This window comes from Larus michahellis, chromosome 3 (assembly GCF_964199755.1).
Source record: "Larus michahellis chromosome 3, bLarMic1.1, whole genome shotgun sequence".
NCBI lineage: Eukaryota > Metazoa > Chordata > Aves > Charadriiformes > Laridae > Larus > Larus michahellis.
In genome coordinates this window covers 65,032,206-65,047,296 of record NC_133898.1, presented here as the reverse complement: position 1 = coordinate 65,047,296, position 15,091 = coordinate 65,032,206, and the positions used below count along the sequence as shown (strand labels likewise).

The 15,091-nt window shown below is 48.0% G+C and overlaps 1 protein-coding gene across 1 annotated transcript; it reads left to right on the top strand.

Moving 5' to 3' along the window:
- Positions 1–10,071: 10,071 nt before the first annotated feature.
- On the top strand, positions 10,072–12,027 carry LOC141740179 (T-cell activation Rho GTPase-activating protein-like). Its single transcript, XM_074578416.1, has 4 exons — positions 10,072–10,182; positions 10,895–11,090; positions 11,686–11,803; positions 11,938–12,027. The coding sequence occupies exons 1-4, from the start codon at positions 10,130–10,132 to the stop codon at positions 11,961–11,963; spliced, it is 393 nt and encodes a 130-aa protein (XP_074434517.1). The 5' UTR covers positions 10,072–10,129; the 3' UTR covers positions 11,964–12,027.
- The last annotated feature ends 3,064 nt before the right edge of the window (positions 12,028–15,091 follow it).

Genomic DNA, 15,091 nt, shown 5'->3' with positions numbered 1-15,091 from the left:
ACTTGCCTGTACTTAACCATCATATTTTACAAGTGACTTGCTCTCACTGAGCTGTGCTGCTTGGCAGCTAGAGATAAAGTTGAAGGATTTGTTTCAGGCAATGATGAATTGCCTCCAGATGGGACACTACCTCTTGCAGTCCGGGTTATGGTATTTAAGCTAGGAAAAAGCATAGGAACTGCTCTTTCCCATGAGAAGGACAAGTAAGCGTGCTGTCAAATGTGGGACAGATAATTAGCGCTCCAGTTTGTCCTTGAGGAGGGGAAGGGATGAATTATCACGTCCCTGACTGTCCACAATGCACTCCTTAGAAAAAAAAAAAAACCCACAGCAAAATATAGCACCTTTCAAAATCACTCAGGTCCCTTGAAAGGACAGGTAGATACAGACTTCTGCAAAAGCTGCATCTAATCACAGTGACTCTGCCCTTGCTGGTGTACAGCCGGCCGCTGCAAATCAGCTGCCCAGCTCTGCCAGTATTTCCCTCCTTTTCCTGGCTCTGTGTGATCCAGGGAGTTCTGGGGGGCTTTTTGGTTTGTTTGGGTTTTTTCCTCTTGTATTTTTTCAGCTTTATTGCTGAGCACATCTCTTGTATAAAATATTAATAAAACTTCCTTCCAAGGTGCCGGGTTCCCTCCGTGACACCCTCTGGCAGCCTGCAAAAATCAAGGGGGAAGTTACACGAGGTTTGGCATCATCAGTGCTACTATTGTGGAGGCTCAGTTAAGCCCTCCAGGACATGAACGCGGGCCAGCTTTTGTGGAAGTTGCAATATGTTCCCAGACAACATGATCAGGAGTGATTGATTTCTACATTTACAGATCTGTTTATTATTTGATATTAGCTAAAGTTGGACAGATAAAACTATGGCTTGAGGCCTTCAGAGAAGTGAGACAGATCGTTGCTTTCTGCCTATTGTTGTTTAGATCAGAAATGTCTTCTGGATCACCGCAAAGGGAAGAAATTTTTTCTACGCTCACACAATGTCTTGTCCAGGACCTATTGGAGATATTGGAGAATTTCAGAAGGTGGTAACTGAAGACTAAAGTGAAAGGAAGAAAGTGAAAATAAGAATTGCAAACGTGGTCATATTATTTCTTACAATTCATGGTTCTTTTGGTGCTTATGCTAAAAAAAAAACCCGTGTTTTGCTCTGCACAAAGCCTCAAAAGTGTCAGCGGTGTAAGATTAACTGTGACGCCTAATTAAAACAGGCAGTCTCCAATTAAGATAATAAAAAAATGCTATTTGAAATGCATAAGAGACTGAGAAGTTAAAGAGACACTTATCTTATCCAAGAGCTTAGCAGGCTTTCATTTGCAGATACTCAAGAGAAAAAAAAGTGAAAACGCACCCTGGAACATAGCCCAGGAAAATCAGAGCGGAGTCTGCGAGCTCCTGTGACGCTTCATTACTGAAGTGCCTGCTGCCAGCCAGCCCGTTTGCTTTTGCACTCCATCTGCCACGTCTTGTACATACTGAGATCCAGGCCCTGCTGCCATCCCTTCTCTTGACAGCTTCCCCTCAGGTGTCCCTAACGACACTGCTCGGAACACCTGAACGGTGCAGGACCTGCACCAGCACCCGGGTTTTGCTTGGGGCAGGGACAGCATTTCACTGACGTTCAGCCAATGTTGCTCGCTCTTGCCCCCCTGGGAGCTCCATGCCATACAGTAATAACAATAATTAGTTCAAGGAATTGATAGCAATTCTCCAAAACCTGAAGTTTATTTCAAATTTATTTTTCCCATCTGAAAAGCTGACTCGGTCTCCTTTGCCTGCTGTTGTTACTAAGCGAATTAGCTCCCGGGGAGTACATATGTATGTTCAGGTATAGAAACAGATGTACAAAGCCTGTGAGCACGTATGTGCGTGAGAGTGTGGTGGGTTAACCTTGGCCGGCTGCCAGACACCCACCCAGATGCTTTCTCACCCCTGCTCCTCAGCAGGACAGGGGGAGAAAATAAGAAGAAAAAAAACCCTTGTGGGTTGAGAGAAAGACAGTTTAATAAGAAAAGCAAAAATCTGTGTGCGCAAGCAAAGCAAAAAGAGGAATTCATTCACAACTTCCCATCGGCAGGCAGATGTCCAGCCACTCCATGGGAAGCAGGGCCTCAGCACACGTAATGGCTGCATGGGAAGACAAACGCCATAACCACGAACATCCCCTTTTCCTCCTTCTTTCCCTGAGCTTATTTTGCAGAGCACGATGTCATGTGGTGGGGAATATCCCTTTGGTCAGCTGGGGTCAGCTGTCCCGGCTATGTCCCCTCCCAGCCTCTTGCCCATTCCAGCCTACTCGGTTTTGGGGCACAGGGAAGAGAGAGAAAGAGAGAAAGCCTTGACACCATCCAAGCACTGTTCAGCAGTGATGTGTTATCAACACTGTTCTAGCCCCAAAACCAAAGCACAGCACCATACAGGCTGCGAGGGGGAAAGCTACCTTTCTAACTTCATCCCAGCCAGACCCAGCACAATCTCCATCCCTTATTCCCTAGCATTTTTGTCATGCTCAGGTCCCGCACTACCTAATATATCTAGGTATCCTCTGACCATCCCATTCTATCTGTTTCTCATTCCTGAAGTCCCCTCTTACCAGCACTTACCATTTATACTACATATTTGAACCTTCTTTACACCCAACAGTCAAGTTTATACATCCTCAAAGTCAGGTTTATACATCCTCATTAACCACTATACCCTGTTCCTTGACATACAGAGAGGTATTATTCCCCCGTTCCATGGAGCTCCCCCACAAAATGTCCATAACATCAGCCAGTGAGTCAGGCCCCATCTGTCCAGGCCATTGCCCAGGACAGGAGAAGCAGCATGTGGGATTGCTGGGCATCAAGATCACCTTGAATTGGGTCACTGCTGCACTTGCCTGGTTCCTGGTAAAGCTCATTCTCCATTAGTTAAGGCAGTTCCTGATGCGTTACTTCCTACAACATACAACTCAATTCGTGGTTTATTTTTCCCCCAAGACTAAATCCGCTTGAGATACACACTGGATCTCCCCATCATTCCACATTACTTGCCAAGTGTACCCAGATCCTTGAGCGAAGACAATCCCATGAGTGGGCTTGCCTTTTTCCAAAGGGAGGAGCAATGCACACTGCTCTTCCCAGCCACCTCCCTACATGCACCACAGGGACCTTATCTCCTCCCACAGTACGTGGGGAATTGTTTGGGCAGGACCAGGATGGTCAGCAGATCCTCTGCTAAATTTACATCCCAGTGTTTTCATGCCCCAGCACACAATGTTCTCAGCAGTCTTAACAGTTCATTGTATCGTTCAATCTTTCCAGAGGCTTCTGGGTGATAAGGGGTGAGATACATCCAATCAATGTCATGTTTCTTGGCCCAGGAGTCCATGAGATTATTTCAGAAATAAGTCCCATGGTCTGACTCAATTATTTCTGCGTTACCATGTCACCACAAAGCTTGCCTTTCAAGGCCCAGGATGCTGTTTCAGGTAGTAGTATGGGTTACAGGGTATATTTCCAGCCATCTGCTAGTGGCTTCCACTATGATGAGCATGTAGCCCTTGCTTTGGTGGGTTTGTGGCAGTGGTCCAATATAGCCAAATCTGCCAGGCCTCTATTCCCTCTGTTCCAGGGAGACTTTACTCACTTGGCCCACTTGCTTAAGACACTTTGCACATTCATGGGTGACCTGTGTGATGGCTTCGGTGGTCAGGTCCACCACTTGATGATGAGACCATTTGTATGTTGCATGTCTCCCTAGATGTCCTGATGTTCACGGGCCCACCAAGCTACAAATAGCTCACTCTTACATTCCCCATCCAGGTCCACATGAGCTACTCCAATTCTAGTGGCCTGTCTACCTGCTCATTGTTTTGATGTTTTTCAGTGGCACAGTTCTTAGGCTTGTGAGCATCTACATGACATACCTTCACAACAATGTTTTCTTCCCAGGCAGTGATGTCTTGCCACAATGCAGCAATACAGACAGTTGTACCTCTGTGCTACAACTGGCCTGCTTATATTGCTGTAACAAGCCCCACAGGGCATCTGCTGCCACCCATGAGTCAGTATAGAGATAGAGGGCTGGCCACTTTTCTCTTCCAGCAATCTCAAGGGCCAGATGGATGGCTTTCACTTCTGCAAATGGACTTGACTCACTCGACTCCTTCAACAGCTTCACCAACTTGTCTTGTGGGAGTCCACACAGCAGCTTTTCACTTCTCATGGTTTCTTACAAAACAATAGGATCTGTTAGTAAACAGAGCATGCTGCCTTTCACTTTCTGCTAACTCAGACGGTGGTGCTTCTTAGGCTTCTTGGGCAATCCCCTGAAATCTTCTTCTTCTGGCCAAGCCATGATCTCTTCCAAGACCCCTGGGTGGTTGGGGCTCCCCATTCAAGCCTGTTGCATGATCAGTGTTACCCTCTTACTGCACGTAGCGTCAGTTGCTTCCTTGGAAAATCCAGTGCCACACATGGAATCATGGTGCCCAGAGGAGCTGTGCTTCTGTGTCAACAACTTCTGAAGTGGCTTGAACTCCTTCGTATGCTGCTAGTATCTCTTTGGCTGTTGGGATATAATGGGCTTCAGATGCTCAGTGGTCCCAGCCCCAAAATCCTGAAGGTAGACCTCAGGTTTTTCCAGGTGTTTTCTGCCAGAGGCTCCAGGTGAGGCCATGCTCCCCCGCTACAGCGTAGGGCACATTTCACACGGCTGGTCCTATACAGATGGGCCAGTCACAATGGGATGCTTTTGCCATTTGTCCCCTGTTCAGCTCACCTCAGCCTCCAATACAGACAGCTTTGGGATCCCACTGCCACTCCAGAAATCCAGATGGGTTCCTCCTTGCTGTGCCCTGATGGCATTAGGGTACACTGTGCACCAGTGTCCACCAAAGCTTTACACTTCTGTGGATCTGATGCACCAGGCCATCAAATGCACACAGTCCAGTAAACCTGGTCATCCCTTTCCTCCTCCTGGCCAAAGGCAGGGACCCTCTGTCTGCAGTGTCGGACCAGTAGTCCCTTCTCCAAAATCAAGGGAGGCACTCTCAGTCCTCTTCTGTACCTGGGGAATGACTGGTTGTCTTCTACTATCTCAGGAGCAGCTGAACTGACAGCCATCTTGGGTGGCCCCTTCTTAGCAGCTCTCTTCCCCCACAGTTTGCATACATGGGCTCCTAACTTAGAGGTGGGCTCACCATCCCACTTCGTCATGTCCTCCTGGTGACGCAGGAAGAACCAGAGACTGCCCATGCAGTGTGTGCCTGGGCTCCCTGCCCTTCTGGCTGAGGAGAAGCAGGGAGGGCTCTGCAGGGTGCCCCTAACGGCCGAGACGCTGGCCTGCGGGGATGAGTAGGGAGACAGGTTTTCTTCAAAACATCAGAAACGATGGGATGCTCTCTCTGCAGTTGGTATATCAAAGTCTGGCCGGTGCATCGTCACCAGATGGCTGGAATATGATGTCAATGCATTTCAGACCATCCTCTTCTACATGATTTGTGTACACTGGACATCATCTAAATCTCTGGAGACCTAGTTGTCGTACAGGTCACTGTAGAAGACTTCCAGCACTGCTAATTCCCTCAAATATCGGATGCCTTCTTCTGTAGTAGTGGCAGCAATCTGCTTGCCTGTCTGGTGGTTGTAATCTTTTTGCATACTGCATACAATCTTTCTCCCAGGTTAGGGACCAGGGAGTTTCTGCTGATGGGGTGATTTCTTTCAGTTCTTCCCCTTGCTTCTTTGTTGAAGGACCAGCTTCCTGATCAGACCCTTCCTCCTTCTCCTCCTGTACTAACTGACGTTACGGACCCGTTGACCTCTGCATCCAGTGCTTCTTTTTGACTACTGGGGCAATCACTATAGTTAGGGTTTCAGTCCCTATCTTATCCATGGTGTTCCCAGGTGTGCTTTGGGTCCCTGCCTCAACCGTGCTCCTCTGATGGTGCTGAATGGAGGCTTGAGAGACATGGGGAAAAACCCAGTACAGTGCTAAGAGCCGCTGGGTTTCACTGGGGTAGGTATCAAGTAGTGCGCCAATTCAATGGAATTACACGCCTGTAGAGGTGTAAGATCCCAGGCTATCAAAGGTGATAACCACCCCAGGCAGCTGCCCAAATCCTCCCACACACCCTACCACCCAGGGATCGACAGCCTAAAGGCATGTTTCCTTGTCACCTCACTGACAATCTGTTTCCTCTTAACGTCAGAATGAAGCCTGCTTCCACACAAATGACAAAAAGATGATGACGTTAGTTGAGCAGTTTACAAAAGGATGTGCGAGGACCTCAGGAGCAACGAGGTGGCCACATCAGTCCTGGAGGGAAAGAGGGATGTGCAATCCCTCACCCTCTCTGCAGGACAGCCCTCCCGGCACAGGAGCAGTACACATGCCAGGACCAAAAGCACGGCCACTGCTTTTATCAGAATGTTCCCAGGCACAGCTAAACACAGAGATAAGCAGTGAAGCAAAGAGGGGAGCTGAAAGCAGTTGCTGACGAGCCCTAGGCTCTGTTACACAGTAAATCGAGCTTGGGTAAACCAAACAAGCTCTGTGACCTGTGCAGAAGCCTGCCAATTATCAGCTACCACAGCTATAGTATGCCCAGATCAAAACTGTCGTTATCTCGTGCCCCACGTTGGGCGGCAATAAAAAGGACTGGTGAATTGATGACGGCCGGCTGCCAGGTCCCCACCCAGATGCTTTCACACTCCCCCTCCTCAGCAGGACAGGGGGAGAAAATAAAATGAAAAAAAATAATCTTGTGGGTCGAGATAAAGACAGTTTAATAAGAAAAGCAAAAGCTGCGTGGGCAAGTAAAGCAAAAAAGAGGAATTCATTCATGACTTCCCATCAGCGGGCAGATGTCCAGACACTCCGTGGGAAGCAGGGCCTCAGCACGCGTAACAGTGGCTTGGGAAGACAAACACCATAATCCTCCTTTCCCTGAGCTTTTATCAAAAAAGATGTCCAGCCTCTTGTTTGTGTGCTGTCTGCTGTGCGAAGCTCTGTGGACCGTATTGGAGGGCTGGGAAGTGTGACCCACTGAGCCCTTGGCAGGGACCCCACAGTGAATGAATGTCTGTCTTCATGTGTGCGGGGTGGGGGGGGCTGTGTGTGCCCGGTGGGTCTCTACTTGGGAAGAGATTTGGCACCAGAGAGCTCATGGCTCTTGCGCTGGGCCACAGGAAAGCTCTGCATCTGGGAGAAATGCTGCCTGCAGTGCTGACGGGCAGCAGAGAGCAGCGTGGGTGAGACTAACAAGGCAGGGGTACGACATGGATCATACCCCGAGCTGCTGTGTGTGGGTCAGGCACTGCTAATGCTGTGGATCTGCATATCCCGGGATGTTTCACGACGACTGCTCCGGAACTGTATGTTGAAGGGTTTGTACGCTCAGAAAAGAGGCACATGCACATCTTTTTCTTGTCCCCAACCCTGACTGGCAAGATCTGCTTGCAAAAGAGTCCAGACCTATGGTCTGGAGGGAAATGGGTGTCAGGTGGTGTGGAATGAGGCAATATTTGTTCCTTTAGGCCAAAGAGCAGCAGATAAATTGCTGGTGGATCCTGAGCAGTGAGGCAGCAGGAATGCATTCCTTCTGGAAACGTTGCTACAAGTACACACAATAAGGCTTAGCTGAATGTTTGCTGAGCGCTCCTTCCAGGTCTCCATGGGAAGAAAACGTTAGTGATTTACGTAGGTGGCTGCTTATCAGGGACTGGGGTAGGAGCGGTGTCAGGGCCTGTGCCGGGAGCTCTGCTCTTGGGAAAGCGGCCAGAGGTGCTGGAGGAGATGAATAACCAGCTCCATCTCTGGGACTGCAGACTAAATGTGTTTAATGCAGTGTGCAAACAGAACAAGGTTGCTCCCTACACAGGGTTTGGCAATGAGCCCACAATAATCTGTGTTTTTTGAGGCACAGCATGCGTTTTTCAGGTAGCTGTTGAGTGTTTTGTTTGGTTTTATCCAGCCTGCTCTACACGCAGTTTGGATTTGTGTCTGTGTATTTGATTTTAGATGTGCCCTGTCATTTCCAGTGAGATGCGTGACTGGATTTCCACATGGACAGTGTCCCTGGACATGTTTTCAAAGTGGCCAGGAGCTTGAGCTCTTCTGAAAATTTCCCCAGGTATTTTGGAACCCATGTGGGATATAAATTTTTTGGAGGATCTGCTCCAGGGAATAACTTCTGGTTTTCAGCGGTTTGGTTCTGCCACTTCCTTTATCCTCCTGGAAATTACAGGAAGATTTCCATAAGAACCATCAAACACAAAGCAGAAGTCCAGCATCCTGCCTATCTGTGTGCTACAGCCTCTGCTTCACTCTTACAAAGTGTGCTGGAGCTGTGTTGCACCTTTTCTTCCACCTCCTGGTTGAGGAACCTCATGATGGTGGTGCAAAGCTAAAACACCAAAATCTGGCTCCATAGCAAGGAAGTTACAAGGGTTACTTACTGGGACATCTGAAAAGATGGTTGAATATAGGCAGGTGTCGTGGATTAACCACAGACAGCAACTAGGACCACGAAGCTGCTTGCTCATTCCCCTCAGTTGGGATGGGGAGAGAACTGGAAGAGTAAAAGTGAGAAAAAACTCGTGGGTTGAGATAAAGACAATTTAATAGGTAGAGCAAAAGCTGTGCACGCAAGCGAAACAAAACAAGGAGTTCATTCACTGCTTCCCATCGACAGGCAGGTGTTCAGCCATCTCCAGGAAAGCAGGGCTCCATCATAATAATGGTTTACTTGGGAAGACAAAACGCCATAACTCTGAACATCCCCCGCTTCCTTCTTCCCCCAGCTTTATATACTGAGCATCACATCATATGGTATGGAATACTCCTTTGGTCAGTTGGGGACAGCTGTCCTGGCTGTGTCCCCTCCCAACTTTTTGTGCACCCCCAACCCACTCGCTGATGGGGCGGTGTGAGGAGCAGAAAAGGCTTTGGCTGCTTAGCAACCACCAAAAACATCAGTGCGCTCTCAACATCGCTTTCATCCCAAATCCAAAACATAGCATTACACCAGCTGCTAGTAGGAAAGTTAACTCTGTCCCAACTGAAACCATCACAGCAGGTAAATGTATTTTTCCTCCAATCTCATTCAAAGGACAGGCTGAAACAGTTTTGCTGAACTTTTTGAAAGGGTTCAGCCCAGGGCTGAGACATAGCATGGAAATACTCAGCAGCTGCAGTGAGAAAGCCCCGAAACCCAGGATCTCAGTGTGGACTAAGCAGGGGACATGTGGACATGTCAGAGGCATTGGACTAGATGATCTTTAAAGGTCCCTTCCAACTCAAACTATTCTGTAAGTCTGTGATCTTAGTGTAGACTGTGTAGGGTGACCCCAAGTGTTGGCTCCTCATGTTACGAGTAGATTTTGCAAAAGGTCGACACCTTCAGGGTTTATCAGAGGAGGGAAATCCAGACAGGTGTCACTAGTGCAGGGCGTGCAACAGGTGACATCAGTGTCTTTATATATGTCCCTGCAGCCAGATTGCTGTGGCCTGTCCTGCCCTCCAGTGCCTGCAGTGCCATCTCCCTCTGTCCCCTCTCCTATCCTTCTTACACCCACACACACACTTGAGGGATGCTGCTGTGGCTCTGATCAGGGACCAGAAGCTGCAGACCACCAGGGTCTCCCCTGTGCCACTGTGGGTGCAAGACCCAAGCTGCAGCAGTAGACATCATGAAAAGCTCTGTGAGGAAGTGGAAGGCTTCTTCTCAAACCCACAGTGGTGGAAGGCTTCTTATCAAACACAAAGTAAAAACCATTTCCTTCCAGCTGACATGTCCAGGACTGCATTTTACCTCAATATTCAAAAAATTGCAGTTGATATTTTCCATAGCAGCCAGGCACCCACCCTGCAAGGCCCAAGTCCCAGTTGTGAAGACCCATGTGCAGAGAGCAGCTACATGCCAGCCCCCGTGCACTGGGGCTCAGCTGCCCCTCTGGAGGCCCAGGCCCGCAACCAACTGCCCTCCTTCGTTTCTGTGTCTCCTCAGCCCAAGTCACGATGACCCTCCCTGTGTGCTCAGGGGTAGCACCCAAAGCCTCATCTAAATCTCTTGGCCTTGCAGGACTTCCTCCGAAATATTCCCTCCAAACTCCTGTCGGCCGACCTCTATGAGAAGTGGATGCAAGCTCTGGAGAAGCCAAGCAAGCAGGAAAAAATTGAAGAATTGAAAGAGTAAGTTTTGCAACCAGGAAGTTTTGCAACCAGCCCCAATGTGAGGGACTGGCTGGTAGTGTCCAGTGACATCTCCTGAAATTGAGAGTCTCATTTAAAAGCCTGTCATTTACTTCAGCTTGCTATTGCTCCATGGGGTTTTGTTTGGAGGGCTCTAGCAGCAGCACGTCCTGAAGTTATTTGAATTGCCCTATGAAAGGACTAGTGTAGGAAGAGGAGAGAGGCTGCAGTGCCTCAGCCAAGGCAGTCACTGCGCTGTGGGACAGGCACTGACAGGCAGCCTTCACATCTGCTGGCGGTGAGGTCGGGCATGTGGAGACCATGGCCGTGTTTTGCCCTTTAGAAAGAGCAGCTGTGGAGGCCAACTGGGAGTGCTTTGAAAGCTGCACAGCACAACTGCAGCCTTTCACGTGCCTTTGGGAAGTCTCCAGTGACATCTCCTGGTGCCACCTCATCTACTCAAAGACATGGACTGCTGTAATGCTTGCCTTTCAGTCAAGATCTCATCATTCAAGATCTTCTAATTAACCACACGCTCAGCTGCCGTTGGGGATTTCTGAATGATACTTCTGCTAAGCAGTGAAGAAAGCACACGCGTGCCTCTCTCTGGAGGAAGTGGAATCTGTCTGAGTTTAATTGAGACTTGCTCGAATAAAGAAGTGGTGGCTGCTGCACCATGCATTAACGTCACATTTTGTTTGTCTTCCTGCAGGGTGGCTGACAAACTGCCTAGACCAAACCTCGTCTTGCTCAAGCACTTGCTGTCTCTGCTCCACCACATCAGCCAAAACGCCGAGACCAACAGGATGGACTCCAGCAATCTGGCCATCTGTGTTGGCCCAAATATGCTGAGCCCAGAGACGGACAACACGCTCCCGCTGGAAGTGCAGAAGGAGATGAATGACAAGGTGTGTTGAACCCACCAAGCAGCCACCCGCTTTGGGGCAGCTCAGAGCCATCCCTAGGGGTCCCTCCGCCACTGCAAAAGCCGAACGAAAGAGCACCCCTGGACATCAGGGGTGCCCCTCAGCTCAGGTGCCTGCAATGTGATGGGCAAGGCTGTCCCTCGTCTCACCTCCTCTGGGCAATAGTAGCAGTGGCCCTGCAGTCCCCTACGTTGTATCACAGCTCCTGAATATTTGTCATGCAGAGAGCAAGGGGCACCTGGTGGGCATTGCCACCCACGGGCCCTCTGGGCAGTGAGGCTGAAGCTGTGGCTGATGGCGGTTTGTTTGTATCGGGGCAGATCAATTTGTCTGCGGCATCAGGCCTCATCCTCCAAAGTGGACTCACCCTCTGACTTTAAGCGAGGATTTTTTGCCAAGAAAGGTTGGACCAAATGATCCTTGAGGTCCCTTCCAACCTGCTATTCTATGATTCTATGATTTTGACAGAAGCCACTCTGCTCTGTGCTGCCCTTCACACAAAGACAGCAGGCGGGAGCAGGAAAGACTGTTTAGAATGTTTTCATCCCTTTTGACTGGAACTGTTTTCTCTGTGCAGGTGACAGTGTTGGTGGAGTTCCTTATAAACAATTGCTCAGAGATATTTGGGGAGGACATTGCCTTGCCTGTCTGTGCCTCGGCTGAGGAGTCACCAGAGCACACAGACAGCTCCACAGGTATGAGAACAAGCTGGGGATGTCACAGACTGGGGCTGCTGGGCTACATTATTTATTTTGGTATGGGAATCCATCTGTGGAAACACAGAGAGTTGCAGAGGGTTCAATACGTTGTTGCATTTTTTTTTCTACAGGAACACTTTCCAGAAGTTCAAAATGACAACACCCACAGAACAAAATTAAATCCCAATGTTAAACATCTGCCTCAAGCACATTCTGTTACAGATGTGCTCATACCTCAAGGACCTTTCTGGCAGTCCACAAAACAGAGTATCATTCTCCTAACATAACAGATCCAGAGGTCTCTCTTTTGTCACTGCGTCTCAGGAGGAACAGGCTATGAAAAGAAAGACATGTTTTCAGCGTACTGATATCATATCAGTGTCCTTTTTTGCACTTGCCTTATCAGTTAACTTCTCCAAGAGCTGTTTATTCTTCAAGGTTAGCTGAAACTCAAACGTCTAGGCACGGGCTTCAGAAGTCTATGGAGTGAAATGTCCTTTCAGGAACCGCTTTCAAGAAGAGCGGACGTTATAGAGTACATGTCATCAGAGCATGCACAGGTGCCTTGTGCATGCTTTAAATTTGGGTTTGAGTTTTGGTTTTGGCTTCACAAAAATAATTTTACCATTCATTTCTTGGATAATTTTTGCCTTACTGAAAGGCCATGGTTGACTGAGAAGTTAGGTGACCACCACTTTTCACCAGAACAATGTCTTACCTCCTCAGCAGTCAATAATCATGTCCTTGCTTTTGAAATAGATTAAAATATCACCCGTCTTTTGGGCTAGTTCAAGATAAGTATTCAAGTTCTTTTATTTGTCAGTCTTCCAAGGCTGCAGTTGAAACACCTGAACAATCTAAACTCTGTCTGTGTAAAGAAACACAAAATCATGATGAACACATGTCCACCATGATGGTCCTGCATCAAACCACTTTTTATCCTTGCGTTACATCTTTCATTCCTATTGTTTTCCTCCTGCTGTGATTTTGTGTTTGAATTACAATTGTGTTTGTTTCCTTTGGGTTTATTTTCTGTTTATTGAGGACCCTGAATTTTCTTTAAAGTATAATTTGGATAATTACAGCTGGTCTGTTAGGTATTCTATCCTATGATATATGTGCCAGTATGTACACTTAAGGATCACTTCTTCATGTAGGTCTTCACAGGGGATGGAGTTTTCTTTCCTTTTAAGTAAGAAGTGTTGTATATGTCTCTTGGATAAACATCCCAAGGAGAATGCTGCTGTAGGATGTACTGTTGATGAGTTAACTCCTCATATTCCTATTAAATCTCTTTTCTTACAACTTTTACAACTAGATACACCTTATCTGGGATGCACAGAGAGGCTGGAGCATGCTAACAAACTCCACCAGCCTGCCTCTGTTTCGCTTTTCCATATTTGCTGCCTAGCTCATCAACACCTGGCCTAGGCCGGATGAGAGCTCAGGAGGTCTCAGTCCAACCTCCTGCCATGCGCTGCTGGGAAGAGCCCGGCTCTGTCATCCTGCTGACCCCCCCACAGGTGCTGGGGGGCTGCTGTCAGGCTCTGCTGAAGCCACCTCAGCCCCAGGCTGTACCAGTCCTGGTCCCTCAGCCTCCCTTCACAGGACAAGTGCTCCAGCCCCATCCACTTTGGTGGCCCACTGCTAAACTCACTTCCGTTGATGAGAATTCTTTCTTTTTGTGCAAAACCCAACCCATCAATTACCAATGGAGTCTTTTGCAGCACCTCTGAATTGTCCTATTTTCTTTATTAAGTTCCTTCACCTTCACTGGTGGCCTGTTTAATTTGTCATAGTCATTATTCAAATTATGTATTTCCAATTGGGATTTGAATTAGTGCCATATTCATTGATTTAGAAGGGCTATGAGGTTTGGAATACTTACAAAAGCTATATGTAGCTAACAATAACAAAGAACAGGTATTCATCAACTGCTTTTCAGGCACACTAAATAACTTTGGTTGCTTCTTTTCTTCCATAGTTTCCCACCACCAAAAAATACCATGCTCTGTACAGGCAGTGTCCTGGTTAGTCCTTGCTCCTGGCACGGAGCACGGTCATTATATGGTTTTGTCTGAAAGAAATACACTTTGGGAAATACAACTTTGTAAAATACTTCAATCAGGATTAGCCATTTAGACTCGTACAAAGACTTGAAAAAGATTAAAACTGAATTTACTGTCTATTACCAGCAGATGTCACTGATAACACTAAAGCAAAGCGCATTCACCTGTGTGGTTGAAGTCTTCCCCCAAAAGCAGGTTTGCACACCCACCTATTGTCTACAGTTTGCACCATGGCCACAGGCAGTTGACGTTGCAGGCATTAATTTCGTATTTGTCATGCGGAGCTTATTCAGTGTAAAGCCCTTCCTAGCATTGTTCCTGCTTATCGTGCATTTTGAGTTGTGTAATATTTTTGCCAGAATCTCCCTAGGTTGGATGGAGATGGGGTTGGGGACCGGACTTCCCTAAACATACATCCATGGGAGTGAGTGGGAGACCAGTGTGTCAGGCTTACTGATGCAACCTGGCGAGGTACCAAAAGACACACTTTCCATAGCTTCAGGTCAAAATCAAAAACCTGAAAACTGAAATGGTAATAAAATTCTACCTTCTGACTTGTTCCACAATGTTTGTAGCAAGAAACAGAGGATTAGGCTCATCCTGCAAAGATCCGTCATGGAGTTTGAAGTTGCCAATACAGAGGGGATGCCAGCAGCCACCCTCAACCCCTTGCCCAAGGCAGGCAGAGGGGAGAGATCCAGCCAGGATGGGCCTGAGGGCTGTCAGGGTGCTGGGAAATGACTAACAATAGGAAAGCTATCCTCACGTCTGCCTCTTCTGCCCTTCAGCCTCACTTGGGCATCTCAGCAGGCAACAGAGCGAAGGCTGCTGTTCCTGAAGCTCTTCAGGTTCAGAGCGTTATATGCCACATGTGCTAACCCAGCGGGCCAGATCCCAGAGAGTGGGATGTCAGGAATGACACCTGAAGAGACAAGTACCAGCTCCACATCTCATAGCCTCAAAAGGGATGTCCAGACTTTTCACTGGACCGCTTGTACGTGCGGCTTCACAGGCAGACCCTGCCTTCCCTCCATGCTGGGCTAGGACACCCAGTGATAATCAGGGCAGCTGTTGGTTACATGGAAGAGCTCCCTTGGAAGGTGTCAGTTATTCACCTCTCTCTGTAGATAGCTGAAAATAAGAAGTAATGAGATGTAACCCCTAACAAACCCACTCGGTCTGAGGATCTGCAGATTTCAATGTGTTAAGCTGAGTG